General features: G+C 37.0%; 1 protein-coding gene across 1 annotated transcript; it reads right to left on the minus strand.

Annotated features, from left to right (window-relative positions):
- Positions 1–3,501: 3,501 nt before the first annotated feature.
- Positions 3,502–12,325, minus strand: LOC132151613 (SUN domain-containing protein 2-like). The gene is made up of 18 exons (XM_059559830.1): positions 12,028–12,325; positions 9,766–9,889; positions 9,552–9,679; positions 9,068–9,151; positions 8,886–8,945; positions 8,699–8,792; positions 8,237–8,298; positions 7,939–8,045; positions 7,745–7,822; positions 7,612–7,665; positions 7,452–7,495; positions 7,233–7,350; positions 6,923–7,141; positions 6,716–6,800; positions 4,831–4,946; positions 4,574–4,741; positions 4,402–4,491; positions 3,502–4,119 (listed from the first exon to the last, which is right to left on the minus strand). The coding sequence occupies exons 2-18, from the start codon at positions 9,885–9,887 to the stop codon at positions 4,006–4,008; spliced, it is 1,743 nt and encodes a 580-aa protein (XP_059415813.1). The 5' UTR covers positions 9,888–9,889; positions 12,028–12,325; the 3' UTR covers positions 3,502–4,005.
- Between the last annotated feature and the right edge of the window lie 8,963 nt (positions 12,326–21,288).

The following is a 21,288-nucleotide window of genomic DNA, read 5'->3' on the forward strand; positions in this document are numbered from 1 at the left end:
ATATATATATATATATATATATAAGGTTAGTTAAATAAGACCCAAAATATGTTATTATACATATATGTACATTTATGTAAAACTCTTCTGCATAGCAAGCATTTTCTGTTATTTTAACACTTTACAGGGTATTGTATCGCTATTTTCATATCAATACGTCTTCTTTTCTTGCTTTCAAGATGCGTCACATCTTTTTAAAATATATTTATATTTTGTAACAAATTCACTTGCTTTCTCTATGAAATGTAGATAGTTATGACCCCTCCAGTAGGAGACAAACCGAAACATTTCTTAAATCGTTTCATTATGTAACTTGTCATCAAATATTACATTAACCCATTTTTTAATGTAAGGTCGTCACTTTATAATGCACAATCAGACGCACTCTTTAATGAAAGTATTCGCATCAGTGCAAGTGAATGTTGGTCATACATTACAGCAGATATCAGACATTCATAATGCTCTACTTCAGGATTAGTTCAGATGTCAGTAGTTTGAAATGCGTTTTGCACAGTCGACCCCCCTCCAGCTGAGGGAGAATTGTCAAGATGGGAAACACGGAGAGAGTGACCAAAATGCACTGTGACTGGTGGCGTGATTCGAGTGCACTGAACAGCCTTCCTCTTCATCTGATGGAAGAGCTGCCAGACCAGACCATTGATGATGCTGTTAATACTAGGGATGGGTACCGAAACCCGGTATTAAACTGGCCCCGGGGCTAAATTATTAAAGACCGTAGTATCAGTAAGATCTGACGCTATCGGTTCTGCTTTCGGTACTGGAGGGAAAAAATAATGTACTATGTATTTTGTCTTAATAAATGTTATCGTGCACATTTGATCTCACCAAACATTTCTAATGTGCGATCATATTAAGACGTTTGTCTGTGAGATCTGCGAGATCTCTCATGCGCGCCGCGGAGGCTGTCTTGTCAGTCACACACACACACACCACAACGAGCGCGGCGCACGCACAGACATAACAGCATGAAAACTCCCGCTTAATAATAAAGAGTGACGATGGCGAAGAGATTTGTTATCGTACTGTCAGTCACAACACAACAAGAACGAGCGCGGCGCAGAAACACACGCATAAGGAGCCGTTAACATATCGCGTCTTTTGCGCGCTCAAGTTCGTTATTTCAAATGTAGGCGCGCGATATGCGCGCTCATAATGGAAGCGACGCGGTCGCTCTTTCAAAAATGCATTATGTGCAGACAGAGAAATGCAAAGTTTTCGACTGCCTACCACAACACAAAGTAACAACACAAAGCACCGATAAGAATACCGTTAAAGTACCGGACCGTTAAGCAGTATCGGTAAGAGTAGTAATACCGTTAAAACCTTAACGATACCCATCCCTAGTTAATACAAACCATGTGTCTGTTGAGAACCGTCTTCTCTGACAGACATGTTTGAAAACACAGTATGCCTGGCCTCAGTGTGCCTTGACATTTTTTTTTAACTTCTAGATTTCTTTTTTCTTCTCTTTTAACCTAGTCTGTTCACCCATGAGTATTTGTGGCTTTTACGCACATCAAAGTTATCAAATGAGGTTTTTCACTTTGAATTTACGTGAGCATATACGTATAATCTGCTGTTAAACATTATTCTGCTTTTTAAACGCTCCAGAAACAATTTTAGTTTTATTTTTAGGTGGAAATACTATTTTAAAAAACTATAATTGATCTTCACCTCTAATAAATCATCTTTGTGTCTTTTTTTTTCTTTTTTTTCTCACTTTGAGTGGAGTTTGAGTGTGTGTGCATGTGATATTTGGCCAGTTTGCCAGCAATACAACAGATCAAATGAATTTTTGTATTTCAACACCAGCATCCTTAATACATACTTATTCACCCGCACAGCATTCCATACGGGAGTATCTTGTGTGTGTGTCTTTGACGTTTTATGCACATCAGAAAGACACAGGTGTGTCTGTGTTTTTCAGATCATATGCATGTTCACATGAACTCTCAGAATGAGTTGAAATCACTGATGTGTGTTGTGTGGAATTGTCAAAGAAACATTTTATAGCCTATGGAGAGTTCGATTTCCCGCTGTAACTGTAAATATTGAATGTAAAATAGGTGATTAAAGACATTGTAGTTTAAAGTATGATTTTAACAGCTGTACCATTCTCATTTGTCATTTTCCTGTTTTTATAATGTAGAATATGTTTCTCTTTTCTGTGATGCACTATCATGGTAGTCATTACTGTAAGGCTCTGTAAACATCTGTTTTTGTTTTGTATACCGTTCTGTATTTATTAGAACATCTAATTTATTTAGTTTTTTTTTTCTTTTGCTGTCAGTTTTACTTAAGGAAATAAAATTGTTAGAAGAAAAAACAATGTGTTTGTGAATTATTTTGAGGATCTGTTGGTACAGTTTTAGCTTAGTGGTTTCCGAACACTTCTGATTCAGTTTACTTGAAGAACTGAAATTGGTGTTATTTTGGAGCTGTCTATAATAACCACTGCTTTAGCTTCTACCTCTGAAGAGCTGCAGAAATCAAGAACCTCGTGAAAAGTAGGTTGAACATTGATTCCTCATTGTTTTGGATATGTAAAGACGTGTCTACACAAGGAACTGCAGAGGCAAAACAACTGAAAAGTGGGTAAAAAAAATATTACCACCCTTTTAGTTTCATATTATAAACAGCTTCATGTGATTACGTGTATGTGTGTCAAGTTACACATGCATGTGTAAAAAGTGCTTATTTTCAGGTAAAAAAAAGAAAAAAAAAGTGATTTTTAAGTCAATTTAAAATTGATCCATGTCTAAAATATATATATTTCTGAATTGCCAGTGTATAAAACCATGCAAATGATTTGAATTAAGTTTAGATGAGATTTAGATATTAAATGATGCATAGAAAGATCAGTACAGTGCTATACAAGCAAACCTGCATGAAAAAAAACTCATGCATTAATATTTGTATCACACCATATCATGTACCGTCTCAAATTTATTTAAACAAATCCTATTTCTGCATTAAAATGTCTCTGCATGAAAAAACCTCACGCATTAATATTTGTATCACACCATATTATGTACCATCTCAAATTTACTAAAATCCTATTTCTTATAAAATAATATCAAATAATGTAACAAACATCATGTAAACTTGCCAAATAAACCTTGATGAGAAATGTAAAAGGATGCCAAAATAAAATAATAATAAATCAAATAAGACAAATCAAATATATATATATAGAGGTCAAGAGAATTATATAATCTGGGACGCTCGAGCACTTTGGTTTGAAAACCCAAAACCTGAGTTTGACTCCAGTCCTCCCCCGTCCCGCAGAGGTGACGTCCACCGTCTGACATTTCTAGTACCCAGCTATAATCATCACCCAGGGCAGAAAATAATAATGTCTCAGAGTGCAATCAGAACGGCTGCTCAAAGAAAACAGCATTGTAATATATGGACATATATAAACAATCAACTATTATAAGCTTCTTAAGAGGTATATGGTTCAATGATGATGTGAACAAACACATTTCAGAACTATCTATTATTACAAAACTCAATATTGAAAATAAAACAAATGCAAAAGGCGGAGCAAAATAACACAAATGCTGCTTTATGGTAATTCTAGCTGAGCATGACACTTTTTGTCCTTCATTTGGCTTTATAAACCATATTTACTGTTCCACACAATATAAGCCTGTCCTTCATATGAAAAATGGTTAATTACAACTGTTCATTCAAAACTGCATAAACAACTAAAAATTATTCTCATAAAATATTTTATAAAAAAAAAAAATCTTACCAGCACTTCATATCAATATTTGAGGAATGTAAACTGAAATATTTTTTAAAAGGGCAAACAATCTTAACTCTGTTATTAGTTGAACGTTCAAGTGCATTTTTTGGTATTCGTACATTAGGTAGCTGTCTGAATCATTCTTTAAGAGTTCAGTGCATTTGAGCTTTCCATTTTTTTGCATAGACTAAACCAAAGCTGAAGAGGCCGAATCATTTCAGATCCTCTTCCTTTCAGGCAAGTGAAGGTTCTCCGTGAACTCTGAAGCGATACACACAGGTGTATTCCAGATGACCCCAGTTACTCAAGATCCTCAGCTCAGTCATGCTGTAGATGTCTGACGCTTCCTGTAGCCAAGAACATTGGAAGAATTTGATTAAAATTTTAGAATAAATTTCACAAAATCTTATCTATGTAGGTGCAAAAATGCACATGTATTTTTATATAAATATATAATAAATGTATTTGTAAATATAAAATACATAGAAAATGATACCTCTTTACTTCTAAACAGTAACACAATTATTAAATTGCAGGAATACAACATGTACTACCATGTACTACCATACAATACTACCATGATATGATGATGATACTAAATACTTCATAATTTGTCTATTTTGACTCACCGGAAGCTTGAAAGTCTGAATGGGCTCTCCATCCTGGTCATATGTGAATGTCCCGAGCAACTCTCCATCTTCAGTCTCATTAGACATACCCTGAACACAGAACAGGCAAAGAATCTCAAAGCTGTTGTTTTATCAGTTACACAGACAAAAAAACATTGAAATATCAACTCACATAGACAGCAAATTCCTTAGGCGCGCTGTCAATGCCGCCCGTTGGTGAGAGCTCTTTGGGAAGGTGTTCGAGTGTCACATGAGTGATTCTTACTGGGTAAGACAGTGAGATTATCAGAAAACCCTGGGAGCCTTGGAATGCCCAACACTTCCCAGGATACATCTCCGGCTACAACACACACACACACACACACACACACACAGATGCTTAGAGAGTCAGATCAGTGTCTGTGTGACAGTGTTTGTGTGCTTTGTTACCTGTATAACAGTCCGAGGGCTTTCTGAATGATACCACAGAGGAATGCCGAATACACTCAGACACGCAGATCTGGTCTTATACGTCTCTGAGCAACGAGTGTTGAGCACACTGGCACCTGCACAAACACAGTCGTTTCCAGGAAAGTCACATACAGTTGTGGCCAAAAGTTTTGAGAATTACATAAATATTGGAAATTGGAAAAGTTGCTGCTTAAGTTTTTATAATAGCAATTTGCATATACTCCAGAATGTTATGAAGAGTGATCAGATGAATTGCATAGTCCTTCTTTGCCATGAAAATTAACTTAATCCCAAAAAACCTTTCCACTGCATTTCATTGCTGTCATTAAAGGACCTGCTGAAATCATTTCAGTAATCGTCTTGTTAACTCAGGTGAGAATGTTGACGAGCACAAGGCTGGAGATCATTATGTCAGGCTGATTGGGTTAGAATGGCAGACTTGACATGTTAAAAGGAGGGTGATGCTTGAAATCATTGTTCTTCCATTATTAACCATGGTGACCTGCAAAGAAACGCGTGCAGCCATCATTATGTTGCATAAAAATGGCTTCACAGGCAAGGATATTGCGGCTACTAAGATTGCACCTAAATCAACAATTTATAGGATCATCAAGAACTTCAAGGAAAGAGGTTCAATTCTTGTAAAGAAGGCTTCAGGGCGTCCAAGAAAGTCCAGCAAGCGCCAGGATCGTCTCCTAAAGAGGATTCAGCTGCAGGATCGGAGTGCCACCAGTTCAGAGCTTGCTCAGGAATGGCAGCAGGCAGGTGTGAGCGCATCTGCACGCACAGTGAGGCCAAGACTTTTGGAAGATGGCCTGGTGTCAAGAAGGGCAGCAAAGAAGCCACTTCTCTCCAAAAAAAACATCAGGAACAGATTGATCTTCTGCAGAAAGTATAGTGAATGGACTGCTGAGGACTGGGGCAAAGTCATATTCTCAGATGAAGCCCCTTTCCAATTGTTTGGGGCATCTGGAAAAAGGCTTGTCCGGAGAAGAAAAGGTGAGCGCTACCATCAGTCCTGTGTCATACCAACAGTAAAGCATCCTGACACCATTCATGTGTGGGGTTGCTTCTCATCCAAGGGAGTGGGCTCACTCACAATTCTGCCCAAAAACACAGCCATGAATAAAGAATGGTACCAAAACACCCTCCAACAGCAACTTCTTCCAACAATCCAACAACAGTTTGATGAAGAACAATGCATTTTCCAGCACGATGGAGCACCGTGCCATAAGGCGAAAGTGATAACTAAGTGGCTCGGGGACCAGAATGTTGAAATTTTGGGTCCATGGCCTGGAAACTCCCCAGATCTTAATCCCATTGAGAACTTGTGGTCAATCCTCAAGAGGCGGGTGGACAAACAGAAACCCACTAATTCTGACAAACTCCAAGAAGTGATTATGAAAGAATGGGTTGCTATCAGTCAGGATTTGGCCCAGAAGTTGATTGAGAGCATGCCCAGTCGAATTGCAGAGGTCCTGAAGAAGGGCCAACACTGCAAATACTGACTCTTTGCATAAATGTCATGTAATTGTCGATAAAAGCCTTTGAAACGTATGAAGTGCTTGTAATTATATTTCAGTACATCCCAGAAACAACTGAAACAAAGATCTAAAAGCAGTTTAGCAGCAAACTTTTTAAAAACTATTATTTATGTAATTCTTTTGACCACGACTGTATGTTCACCAAGACTGCATTCATTTGATCAAAAATACAGTAAAATTGTCATATTGTGTATTACAGAGTAAAAGAACTGATTTCTGATTTTGAATATATTTAGAAATTATATTTATTCCTGTGATGGCAAAGCATATATATACACATACAGTACACTCACAAACTTAATAATAAGGGAAATCAGTACCAGAAGATTCCAAGGCATAGTCCGCCATTCCAATCCCATCTGCCCTGTACAGACTAATTGCCCTGTGGACGATTGCTTTCACATCCTGTAACACATTCACAAATTCATCAAATCATCAAATCAACTTTAAACTAATAAACCCCTCAGATTTTTTTTCTTTTGGCATCCCATCCCATCCCATCCCATCACACACACACAGACACACACTTGTATAGTGGCGGCTCCGACTCCTTCCTGTTGCAGCGTCTCCCCCACGGTCCTCCAGACATCTCTGCTGCTCTCTTTCTCATGCACTAGCTTGTCTAGTATCCGGATCTCCAGATCCTCCAGCGCCCTCCGTAGCTCAGGACGGAGCACTATGGTTGACTCCAATGAGCTTGGATCTTTCAGGTGTTTTATTAGCCAATCGGATAGCTCTGCTCTCAGCTGCAGAGGAAATTACATCATTAGTTGTATAAAAAGTAATTGCAATCATAACATCAAAGGAATCCGCTAAAATGTGTTAAAGCATCCTTACGTTGCTGTTGAGAGAGTCTTGTGCATCAACCCCTTCCTTGAGGAGGTCTTGGGCCGACTGGAGGTCTGAGATGCTGGACTTCAGATTAGAAATCTGCTGCTTCTGTTCAGCCTCAGCACTGTTGAATATTAAACATATTTCAGCACCGGTTGAAATAACGATGCAAGATGCAAGAGAACATTAAACTTAAGTCCACAAAATCAAAGTAAAAAAACTGACTTCCTTATTTGATCATTCATAGACTTCACATCAGTTTGCATCATCTAGGAGACAAGCAGAAAAATACACAGGATGACATCACTTCCTGTTTTGTGTTGTGTTGCTATGGCAGAAGAAACCGAGGTGGTAGAAAGGAAGAAGGAACGTTTCGTCTCTTCACCTCAGATTTAACCTTCTGTTGCATGCTCTGCATCTTCAGCAGTTCGATGTCTCTCTGAAATAACAGACAAAGAGAAAGAAATTGGGACTCCTCCTCTTCAACAGAAAGACGTACATGATTAGATTTGAATTACCATCAGGTTCGCCTCCCTTTCATGCAAGCTGGCGATCTCATCCTTCAAGTGTGATAGGCTGGCATGCTGTTGGTGATCCTAAAGAGAAAAAAGTGCATTTAATAAAATAATAGTAATTTAAGAAAAATATGCAATAACTAAGCACGATGCAGGACCTTTTGGAGGTCTAACTCAAGTGGAGTACATCTACTCACATCAAAAGCTTCTTTCACTGGTCTATCTGTGTGTTTAACAGATGGAGCCCTGGAAACAACCTCATGAGGAGGAGAACGAGAAGCAAACGGGAACCAGTTCCATATTCCTGCAGCACAATGTTAGGTCACGGGACATTAATGTTTATTACTCAAATATTCAGGCGTGAACATGGATAAGCATTTTTTATAGCTACATTTACTAAATGCAGTCTTAAAGGTTCTTGTGTGCAATGTGGGATATCTTGAAATACATAGGTTTCATTTTTGATAAGAAAAGAATCACTATCTGATGTCTCACCAAAAAGGAGAAAGAATAGAAGGAGGACAAGTAGAATAGCTTTTCTCATATCTGCTGTGCATCTACAGAGAGAGAAAGAGGAAATGTGATCATGTGTAAATATAATTGTTCTTCAATGGTTCTTCAAAAAAACTATTTGCATTAAAAGAAGAGGCCGCTACTCCTTACAGCTGAGCGATTTTAGCAAACAATTTAATTCACTTAATTCCTTTAGGATTTTTATCATTTCTAGAACTTCTCCAGACCCGGAAATCACAATTATCTGCTATTCCTTAATCTGTGAGACTTTCCAGACTTTTTGATTTTTTGTCATTTAAAAATGATTGATGTTGATCTAGACCGTAAAAAGGTTCTTATAAAGGTTTAAGTTACTGTGAATTTCTTACATAACTATCAAACATATTCTTAAGGCCACACATTTGTAACTAGAACACACACACACACACATACAGAGCACTGTACCTGCTGAGCAGAAACACATTGATCAGAGACAGTCGAGAGGTCAGGCTGTACCATGAACTTCCCAGCCACCAGTAGAACATGACCAGAGCCTGAGCTGCGACACACACATGAGCACATGACTACAGCAGGAATAAAACCCTGATTGTTCATGTTAGTCGGGTGAAGGGAGGGTTTATACATTTAATACCTGGGGAGTGAAACACGTCCCACACATCAAAGGCTGGTTCAGTTACAGTCTGGGTAGAACCTGGAGAAAAGGCAAAATAAAGACTAGATGTTTTACAACCTTCTTGCTTGACCATTCATAACCAACCCACCAGACAGTGACCCCCGTCCCCCCCATTTCTAAAATGTGTAATGCACACTTACTAGGGTTTGATTTTGTGGGTTGTCTATAATGCTCCTCAGCCGAGGAATATCCAGAGGAGAATCCTTGAGTAGCAAAGGACATGCCTAAAACCCAGAGACAGTGAAACAAAATTCATACATAAAAAGAATTCCATTTGGTAATTTAAAATAATAAATACAATTTTTATAAAATATTATTTATATACATTTAGGATACTATATATAATATTCTTATATAAAATATATATATTTTTTGTTATTAGAATATTTGTTTATATTAATTATATATTTGTTTATTTTATATATATATATATATATATATATATATATATATATATATATATATATATATATATATATATAAATAATATGTCATGTAATATATGTTATTAATATTATTTTTATTATTTATAATAAATGTAAAATTTAAAAACATGAACATCATTTTATTTCTTCATTAATTTGTTTGTTTGTTTGCATGTCCTGTGTGTGTGCAGATACTAACCATTCTCACGCTCAGTGGCTGTGAATTCACTGCGCTGCCCAGAAAGCGTCTGACTCACGCTGCTTGCGCAACTTGAATTGCGGGAAACACTGCCTGCGCTCTTGCGCCCGGTCCTCTTCTTGAAGATCCTGCAGGAAAGCCTCTGTATCAGGTGAAAATGCACATGCAAACTAACTTTATGATGTACTGAGAGCTCCTGCAAATACAAACACACCTGGTTGGGCTCTCTTTATAAGATATGTGACCAGTGGATCCAGTGGAGCTCGTGCTGGCTGCGTCATCATCAGGGACGGAGGACGGCCCTTTGTACACTACCCTTGTGCTTCGCCTTGACATCTCTGCAGAACACATGAATATATACAATGTGTCAAAAGTACTTTAACTTATAAGATGTGACTGATAACCCAAACATCACTATATGACTAGTACTACTGCTCATACTGTATTTAAATCCATGTGCATTAAATGCATTGTTAATGCAGACTCACTGCTCACAGGATCCAAGAAAACACCGTGAATCGGATCACCAAGATGAAAAACATCACAATAAACGTGACAGTAAATAAGACACTGTCATTACAGTCCCAAAGTGTAATACTGATCTCTGTGTAATTCCTAATCTCAAACAGCAGGCTCATCTTGTGCAGGGTGACGAAGCTTTTAGCAGCAGATTATGTGAAGGAGAACACGTGGAGCAAATTCCCAAACCATGAACCTCCAGTTCCCTTTCAGTCAGTTACAATAAGTCCCTTTAGTTGGATAATCTCAACAACAAGACTGCACTTTACACTTTAATTAGCTAGGAATCCACCTTTCTGTGCAGATGGGGAAATACAAACACTCATTCGTTGCTCCTGTCGCCTATTTTTTTAATACAGCATTTATGATTCGTAATGAAAGCACCTATTTTTTTTTCCTACAAATCCTTAATCCTGATTGAGCTAATACTCTCACGCAGCATTAAAACCATGCCTACATATTGACAAACTACTCAATGGCCAATGCTGGGGGGAAACACTAATATGAGACAAGATGCAAAGCATGACCAAGTTTATACGGCAATCCGAATGCATCAGTTTCTCAAATGACCCACAGATGCTTTCAGTGACGCAAAATAGAAACTACTGATTAAAAACTGAAGTGTTATTCACGCCGACTTTAGAGGCTATTTGATGCAACAAGTCCAGTGCGTTTTAAAGAAATCCCCATCTTCAGATAATAAACCCTCTAACAGCTATTTTAAACTGCCAGCGTTGTCTCGGCTGCTCAGCTGTGTTCATTAAATTCATCATCTCTCATTTATTTCTTTATCTTTTCTATTACATGATTACCATGTTTTCTGTGTTTTTTTTTTTTTTTGAGGAACCTGTAAAGCTATTTTCATAATCCTCTCTTCATGTTATATTTGCATTCATGTAATTATTCAAAACACAATTTTAATACAACTTTTCTATTATTAATTATTAATTACAACTATTATTACTAGTTTTTAAATATGATAACTAAATAAATTGTATGTATATATATATATATATATATATATATATATATACATACATACATACATATATATGATATTGTCCAAAATAGAACTGGGAAAATAAAAATATAGTGTTTCTACTTTCTATATTATTGTTTTGTACACTTCTTTCAAGGTGAAAGGAAAATATCTTATTCATGTAATATTGGCAAATTATTCAAAATACAATTTTAATACAACTTTTCTATTTTTAATTATTAATTAGTAATAGTTATTAAAATGATTAATGGTTTATATATATATATATATATATATATATATATATATATATATATATATATATATATAGTGTATAAAATTCTGTATTATTATTTTGTACACTGTATTATTGTTTCTATATTATTGTTTTGTACCCGTTTTTTCAAGGTTAAAGGGAATATATATTACACTTAAAATTTTTAATATATGTTAAATGTACAATTGATTTAAGTTTTTTTTAATAACATGAATACCCATGCATCCCCAAACAACAAACATCCCGTTATAAACTATGGTAATGATCAGGAGTTCACAGAAGGGGGCACAGAAGAGTTTCCATTACTTTACGAGACTTTGGCGGTTCTCTAGATATTTACGCCAATTTTAACCACAAATAAACGTTTCTTGTTATAAAACTGGGTCATTTTGTTTCCATCCTGACGTGGATGCAAATTAAATGTTTTCTTGGACTGAATAGCACATAGTTTTGTGATGAATAATCACCAACAGACTACCCAAATGACAATTCAATATGCATCGTGTAGCTATGCAGCCTTTGCGTGGAAATACGTTTAACGTTATACAGTAGCGCGTTTGCAGCACATTTCTAAGAAATGCTCGCGCAGCATCATTTCTATAGCACACAACTTTATGTCACACGTTGACTTGTCCAAAAAGCATGCAAAGATGCTTTTGAAACTATAAGTTAGCGTTCATACACAGCCGTGGTCGTCTCACCTTCTCAGTAGGTCTCCAGGAAGACATGCAGTCTGTCAAAACCTGCTCATCCGAAACCGCTCCGCAATAACGGAATAGAGACCGAGACGTCGTACACTCGCGAGATACGGAGTACTCACTTCAGTTATGTGGTTTCTAACGGATTCGAGCGGGCTACGACGAGATGCTTTGAGGACGGAAGGGCTTGTCTTATCAGGAAGGGTCTTTTGACAGTTGTCGGCGCAGCGGCTCCACCTCTCGGCGTCGTTTCGCGTTGGTTGTTTGTTTATAGAGAGATGATGCAGACAGCGAGCGCCTCTCGAGCCTAGTGGACACGCGCAGTACTGTAGAACATCTAGCGCGTCAAACGAGAGCTTTATTTGTTCACACCTTTAAGATTCAAGTCAAGATACAAGATTTTATTTGTCACGTACAAGTTATATGACATACAACAATCAGTGAAAGTAGGTCTGGCATACTCTTTTTAGACTGTGCAAAAATAAAAAAATAGAGAGAAAATTAAATATAAATAAAAAATATGCAGTGGGGATGAGTTGCGTTGTCTTAAAAAAGTGCAGTGTGCAGTGTAAAGTAAATAATAATAATAATAATCGTCGCACAGTCATATGTCCCTTGAATATAATTTTCTACTAAAACACTAATTAACAAAATTATAGCATGTTATATTAGTATGTTATTGTATGTTGCTTTATGGCATATGAAATTATTCAGTATCAGAACAGAAATCACATTGTATTTTTGATCAGATAAGGGAAGCCGCATCAAAGCCTTTTTCGAAAACATTCCAAAAATCTTACCGACCCCAAATTTCGGAAGGGTAGTATATTTGATTATTTCTTTATAAACAGAAGATGGTGCCATCGAGCTTTGTTAAGCTTGAACTGGCTAATGAACCATGCACAAACCCTAAAGAAACCAGGACCAGTTGTTTTCAGATATTATCAAATTCTTATAAATCATATTCATTTGTTTGCCTGCGTCAGACACTTTCAGCAGCTGCTTATCCACCTGCCAAACCTCATTCTTCCTTCAAGTTCTTAATGGAGTAATTCATCCAGTGTTGAAACACATTTGCCCTTGTATTCATTCAAATTAAAAGGACATTTTACTAAACATTATATCAAACACACACTCACACTGCAGAGAAATGGCTATATGCCTACTTTTAAATAAATCTAATACAAAAGTTGAAAACTTTAAAACAATTAAAAAAAAAATAATAATAAAGATTTCAGCAAAGACCAAGAAAATACTCATATTATTCTTCTTTAGATTCAACCAATACAGATTTACTTTAGCTGTGAGGACAGAAGCATTGAGAAAGAGGTTTTTGCTACAGGCAGACAGTCAGGGTTAATGCATTCAGAGCCCTGCTGCCATCAAGTGCAATGCAATTTGTACCCTTCTCAGTGAGTCAGTGGGGGTTAACTGAGAGCTATCAGTTCTAATGTGGTCTAGAGGGATTGGATGGATGTTTAAGATGTCACATTCACCTCAAACTGTGTTCACCTTGAAGGAAACATTCCAAATCAATAGTACATCCTTCCGGGCAGCTTTTTGCATTTAGAACCATTTTGACCATGTCTGCTCAATGAGACATTAATAGAGCTTGACAAAGACCCCCAACTATAATATACTCTATTTGCTTTATTTTGTTTCAGCAAAATAGTTCTACTGCTACAAATGTATCAATAAATATACCAGCTATCTGGTCACAAGCTAGAACAATGAAAATGAATCCGAATTATAGCTTTCACATATTTTGTTGTGGCAATGAGTTTCCTAAGTTTCATATCTCAAAAAAATTAATCTAAAAATAGTTGAATAATGAAAGGAAAGAAATCGTAGGCTACTTAAAAAGTATGCATGAAGGTCCACTCCCAAACATAATCACCATTCAAAATATAAAATAGTTTTGAATTCTTGTGAGATTGGGTTGTTTTAGCTGATGTTACTGCTGTAACCAAAATTATTTTTAGGGTGAGGGGCTTTCTTATTCTAGAGAGCATGTGATTGGGCAAAAAATGTTGAGCACAAGATGCATTATCAGTACTTCTGGTCCATTTTCCTGAAAGAGGAAATTTTGTATATATAAAATGCAGACAGAATGAAATCCACCAAACCTCCATTTAATATTCATGGGGATTTTAAGATTGCAGTGTTGTAAGTTTTAAATCTTTATAACCAATCTGTGCACCTTGATTAATTAAGCGAGGTGACATGCAGTGATCATTTATTTCCTGTCTGCTCTATAGATTACATTGCTTTATCAGACCTAGATGTTTTGCTCAAGGTCACAAATACACACTGTCAATGGTTTCAGGCACAATTGTAACTGAAAATGTATTTATTTAATAACTTATTCAAGGCGCGATCACATAAAGGTCATCCAAAATGAAAAGCAGATGAAGAATGTGAGGAAACGAGAAGCAGTTCCTAAAATTTGATTTTTAGTGCCTTTTGCTGTTGCCAAGGAAACCAGCTGCATGTGTGTGTGTGTGTGTGTGTGTGTGTGTGTGTGTGTTTTTGTGCATGTGTGTGTGTAAGTGCATGTACACGTGTGTAAGTGTATACTTTGTCTATAGCAGCTATAAGATCGTGCAATCCAGTCTTTTTCAGCTACTTCTGTTTATGCAGATGCTCAGCTGTTTCTCAGGTAATCATTTCACACAATGCAATTACAGGCCTCTGCATTTACGAATCAGTAAGCATTTTTAGATTTTTTTTATAATAATTTGATAAGACCAGCATTGACACTTTGCTGCATTAAAATATTTTCACCAAATAGGCCAAAAGGCCCTTTGACACCAATACTTATTGTAGCATGAGATTAAACAGAGAAATGTTAATAAAACAACTAAAGCATTGAATGTATTATAATATTGATCTAAAGTGTATTTTAGGGGTCTATGTGCCCTGTTTATCAAGAAACTTGTATATGTGCTTATTTGTGCCTGTGACAAGAGAAATGCAAATAAATGGTTTTAAGTATGATTGCATCTTTTGATACCAGAGTGATTGCGTGACAAAAATATTTTATCTCTGAAACAGTAAATTGTATATGGATTGCTGACTTCCCGTGAAACAAATTCCGCACTATAGCTGCTGTAGACAGCTTCTCACAATCGCTTGGCAAATTAGAATGATTGACTGTCATTAGGCTGATAACCAGAACGACAGTACAGACTGTTGGAAAGGGCTCTAGGGAGAAAGAAAGAGAGGGAGGGAAAATATGAGGGATGTGAGGGATAAAGAATGCCGGCCAGAGAAAAATAAGCAGGCCAAAAAGGAAAAACAAATGAATTATTGATCAGTACTCTGGACCTGGTACAGTCCCTGTGGGGGGTTGACGTATAGAAATATAGTGCCATGCTATCATATGTTTCCTTTCAGCCTGCAATCCCCATCATGCTCAACCCTTGATCCAAAGTGTGCTAAGATTAGTAGTCTTCAAGCTCTCAAACACTACTCCAAAGGACTACTTTGACAATGCAAAGTGAGGCTATCTTCAATTTCTGGTCCTCCACTTCAGGAAATGAATACCTGGATCAAATGCACTAAAATATTTTGATACAGAGAAGCAATATGTAGGATCAGCTTCTACTCCTAAAGACTTATTCAGAAATGTATTGACCAGAAACACTTAAAGAGCACAGAAGAGTAATGATTATAATGCTGTCTGGAAATCACTTGTGTCTGTGAATCGAATTTACACTGTAATACAGAATAATGTAAAAGCTTTCTGACTTCAACATAGTAGTATTAAATGATTTGAGTGATTGGTTTTTTAAAATCATTTTATTTACAAAAAAAAAATCTTAATTTATTTGATATGGAAGCGTATGTGTAGCAATAGTCAATTTGGGATGTAATATACAAAATGACAATGCAATATGTAAAATGACAATGCATTTCTGTATTTACATTTATATTTTCCAATACATTTGTGCAACGTTTGGTGCAAAATGAAAATGAAAATTAAATTACATAATTTTCATTTGCCATTTCATACACCAGTTTTAATATGTAAGATGAAAACTAATTTTAACGCTTTATAAGTTGCAAAATTAAAATGAAAATGTATTACAGAAATGATTAGATATGTATAACATGTTCAAGCAAAAACTGTGGCAAAATGATCATTTAAATGCTATTTCTCTCAAATGCATTAACACTCACAGTCAAGACACTTACGATTGCATTTTCATTCAGTGTCCCGCAATGAATGTAGCAAAATTCAATGTGCACATTGAAAATGCATTCCGAGCCAATCACGTGTCCGCCCCCTCCCGCCATGTCAATCACTGCGTGAACAAGGCGGGGCTTGCAGAAGGTCAGAGACTCAAATCTCAAGAAGAGGATTCAAGTGAGAGAACATGGACAAGACAGTTGGTCCGTGTACGCTTTGATAATTTCAGTTTATGGCTTTAATATTTCATTTAGTAATTTAGTAATTAATAAATTTAATTTATAGTTTTAACAAATTTCATTGACTTTTACTGTCGTTATATTGCTTTGTTATTCAGCACATTCGTTTACCTCAGATGTAGAGAAGTGAAGTAGCTGGCTAAGGCTGTCTGAAAAAATTAGTGGAGCTGGGCCTAGTATTTAGTATTGTTAATACATAGTGGAAGGTGTGCCAAAAAAAAAAAAACATTCTGAGTTAAGAAAACTTGTACACGAATTGTTTTACATGTAGTTATTGTTGAAAATATCTCACCTTTTGGCAGTGGGATTAAAAATATTTATTCTTTACAAAAAAAAATCTTCACTGAAACCAGAATGATTCCCATGCCAAGTTTTGCAACAGTCATTCTGAATACTTACTGCACTACTCCTGTAAGAAACATTCATGATTCTTTGTCAAAAGGTTAAGTCAACATTGAGTAGTGTGCCTCACAGAGACATCATTATGTGTCTTTTTCTCTCACTCACTTACTCTCTGTCTGTCTGTTCAGTAACAGCTCCACTAACAAGCAGGCGTTGTGTAGATTCAGGTCACAATGACTATAGTGCGTGCCCTTGATTATTGCACTCTGATGTGACCATGCCCTGGGACTCAAGGTCATTATCTCTACTGGAGCTTTTTTCATTGGCCCAATTATCTCATTTTGAAATTAAAGTGGGCTCTTATGTTCCTGCAGAGCATTCTGGTTCACTGTGAAGACATACATGATAGAGCAGACATACATTACACAGTATAGATGAAATATAACACTAATATAAAAAAACTGAAAATTAAATAATGCAATGTATGAAAGGTATAGAGAGGTGTACACTTTATGTAATTAACAAATGTACAATTTTCAGATGCTATACTGTATGTATAAATGTGTCTCTTATGATGGCCAGTGTATAGTTATGAAAGTTTTAATTGTTCAGGCTGAATATAGCATGAGGCAAAAAAAAAACTGTTCTTGTTGACCAGAGGGCAACAGTTCAAAGAGAGAGTGGCCTGGGTGTGTGGTGTCCAAACTGATTTTCATAGCCAGAGAGTATTATGAGGGCTCTTTAAGAGAAACAACAAACAGAATACACTAGCCAACATAAACAAACATTGTAGAAGCCATGTAATTGGAAAGTCATGTGACCAACTGATAATGGGAGTGTCATTAATTAAGTGGGTTAAAACACCTGTTGTGTGTGTGCGTTCAGATGGAAGAATGGGGTGAGTGCTGGAGCACATATTTTGTTGACCGTACAAACCTGTACAAAATAAAACAACGTTTAAGCTTTCAAAGAAACGTGTCACAAATGTCATTCCTCCACTCAACTCCTTAGCGGTCTTTGGATTGTTTACATGTGCCGCTACAAGTTAGTCAACAAATTTGTTTCTTTGAGAACGTGAAAGCGTCTACGTTGGATTCAAGGAACAGGCCCTCACTCACGCTTTGACTGGAAGGAAAGGAAATGCAGGCTGCGCAGCGCTGACTAAAGGAGATTAGCACATTGGACTTTCAAAGCAACAGGACCGACGTCTTTGCATATGTTTGCTGCTAACAATCATCACACAATTGGACATTCAAAGCAACAGGACCGATAACTTCAGATATGTTTGCTGCAGTTGAACTGGTAGGACATTGGGTTCTTACGAATTTGCTTGTGTTTGCGGATGATTCGAAATGGTTTGGCAGTTTGCAGTTCATTTACGATTTATGCAGCACGGTTGTTGTGTTCGATGAATCGTTGGTTCGATGAATCGTTGGTTCGATGAATCGTTGGTTAGATGAATCGTTGGTTAGATGAATCGTTGGTTTGATGAATCGTTGGTTAACGTTAGATGAATCGTTGGTTAGACTGCTGGGCTTTGCGAATATATTGGAATTGAGGCATCCATTGCTATGCGTTGTTTTGTGTTGTGTTCGCTTGTTTTGGGAAGTGTCTAAGCGCGTCGTATTTAGACGTGCTGTGTGCGTGATTCAGTCATGATTGAAATTGAAACTGGTGCAGATGTTGAACTTGAACAGGACAAATGTAAAAGAAAAGTTCACCTCACAGCAAAGGCTTTGACTTATAAACTTGAGCAACTTCAAAAAGAACGAAAAAGAAATGTAAATGTGCTTAAAAGTTTTATACCAGCCATCAAAGAACTCATGCTGAAAAATGAGAACGTTTCAGCCGTACAGTCTGAACTTGAAACTTTGGAGCAAACTTTTAAAGAGACAGTCAAGCTTCATGATACAGTGATCCCATTATTGCCAATTGACGAGCAAATCAAACAAAATGAGTGGTTTTCAAACATCTATAAACACAGTGATGAATTTATAAAAGAGACCAATAAATGGATAAATGGAATTGAGAAGTCAAGTGATGATAACCAGGATCAACAGTTGAAAACAGCGGAATGCACTTCGAATGATCCAAAAACCCAGAAAGTGCATCAAATTTCCATGCAGAATCAAGATGACATAATCCCAAGTGACAGTATTTCTAACGTTGGAAGTAAAGGATTAAGTCAACGTAGCGCTGCCACAAGACGTTCAAAAACATCAACAACAACTTCAACTCGCATTAAGGCAGAGGCTGATATCGCAGCTTTTTATATAAAAAAATGGAGATTGCTGCAACTATGGCAAAAGTGAAAGTGCTTAAAGGTTCTAGTGTGTATCATGGTAAAAGCGCCATGACTCATCATTCTGATGGAATGAATTCCTACTTTGATAAAGGACAACAGGCAACACAGACACTCAATGCCGATGCAAATTTATTTACTCCTAGAGCTGAGACACAACAAATTGTTTCTTCTATGGGTGGTGGCAATGAAGGTGCCAAGCCAAAGGGGAATGTTTCTAACACAATTTATTCCCAGAAAATATCAAAATTAAGTAAAACAAATCCAAGTGGTTCTGTGAATACTGGTCCAGGAAATACTGATCAAGTTCTCCATATTTTGGATAAACAAAATGAAATAACATCATTACTGATTCAACAGCAGTGTTTGTCATCTTTGCCTAAAAGGGAAATTCAAGTGTTTGATGGAAACCCTCTGCAATATCATGACTTTATGAAATCCTTCGAAAGTTGTGTGGAGCGTAAAACTGAAAGTCATAGCGATCGCTTATACTTTCTTGAACAATATACCAGGGGTCATCCAAAGGAGATTATAAAAAGTTGCCAGCATATGCCTGCCGACCATGGGTATTTAAGAGCCAAAGGTTTACAACAAGAGCATTTTGGTGACCAGTATGTAATTGCATCTACCTATATGGAAAAGGCTCTGTCATGGGCGAGTATCAAAAGTGAAGATTATAGTCTGTTCTTAAGAAGCTGTTGTAACTCCATATTCCGTATTTTCACGAGTTGGATACAGCCACGAATATGTTGACAGTGGTGAAGAAATTACCATTCAAATTGAGGGAAAAATGGAGGTCCGAAGTCTGTGAATTGCAAGAAGCTGTCCAACAAAGAGCTACCTTCGGCGACATTGTTAACTTCGTCGAAAGACAAGTAAAGATAATGACTGATCCAGTTTTCGGAGACATACAGGATGGTCCAGCATTTACAGGTAGTAAATTGTTGAACAAAAGCAAGCCTCAGTCTTATCTTAAATCTAAAAGAAGCAGTTTTGCTACTACCGTTACAGCAATGGAAAGGAAATCAGAAATTGGAACCAACAAAAAAAAAATAGTTTCACCCAGTAACAAGAATTGTTTGTTTTGCAGATGTGGACATGCTCTGGAGTCGTGCCCTCTATTGGAAAAGAGGAGTCATAGTGAGAAGATTGCATTCTTAAAAGAGAATGGCGTTTGTTTTGGCTGTATGTGCACAGGGCACATCAGTAGAGATTGTAGAGATCGCCTTTCATGCAAAGTATGTAATCTTAAACACCCTAGTATACTTCACATTTACCCAAGAGCCAAGGAGACCGATTTTTAAACCTGTCAGGAGACAAACAGACACTGTAATGGGCAGTGCTCCAGAATCTGTTGAGTCCAGTGGATTTATTGGGGCTGGTGAAGTTGAATGTAAACTTTCCATAGTTCCTGTGCAAGTGAACTCTAAAAAAGGCAATAAGACTGTGATTACTTACGCTTTTCTGGATCAAGGTAGCTCCGCAGTATTTTGTACACCTGCGTTGATGAATAGACTTGGTCTTTCAGGTAAAAAGACTAATATTCTCTTGCGTACTATGGGGCAGGAGAAAGTTACAACTACCCATGTTGTTTCTGGATTAGAGGTGTCTGGTTTGAACAAAGATGACTTTTGGGAGTTGCCCGATGCTTATACTCAAAATACTATGCCCGTGCACAGTGGAAACATCCCAAAACAAAAGGATCTGCAGGGATGGCCACATCTGAATTGTGTGTCTCTACCTGAAATCGACTCTGATGTTGAATTGCTTATAGGAATCAATGCCTCAAGGGTTATGGAGCCGATTCAAGTGATCTGCAGTGTCAACAATGGACCATATGCAATTAAAACCAGGTTGGGATGGACAGTAAATGGTCCACTAAGAGGAGATGGTGGTGACCAGTCTGCCTTTGAGTGTCCTGACGTTACGGTCAACCGGATTTCTATTTCAAATTTGGGAGAACTTTGGCAGCAACAATTCAAGGTTGATTTTCCTGAGTGTAACAAAAACGAACAAGTTGGGTTTTCAAGAGAAGATCACAAATTCATTGAGATGGTAACAAATTCATTAAAGCTTGTAAACGGTCATTATACTATTGGCTTACCTTTGAGGAAGAAAAACGTTTGTATGCCAGACAACAGGACAATTGCTGAACAGCCTGCTCTGAACCTAATGAAAAGGTTGAAAAA

The sequence above is a fragment of the Carassius carassius genome, chromosome 10 (assembly GCF_963082965.1).
Source record: "Carassius carassius chromosome 10, fCarCar2.1, whole genome shotgun sequence".
NCBI lineage: Eukaryota > Metazoa > Chordata > Actinopteri > Cypriniformes > Cyprinidae > Carassius > Carassius carassius.

Excerpts from the sequence above, each read along its gene's own strand:
- LOC132151613 (XM_059559830.1), bottom strand. The coding sequence starts at position 9,887 with ATGTCAAGGCGAAGCACAAGGGTAGTGTACAAAGGGCCGTCCTCCGTC. Across the intron at positions 7,351-7,451 it reads ATGAATGATCAAATAAGGAA|TGCTGAGGCTGAACAGAAGC; the intron begins GTCAGTTTTTTT and ends AATATTCAACAG. Across the intron at positions 4,947-6,715 it reads CTATGCCTTGGAATCTTCTG|GTGCCAGTGTGCTCAACACT; the intron begins GTACTGATTTCC and ends GTGTTTGTGCAG.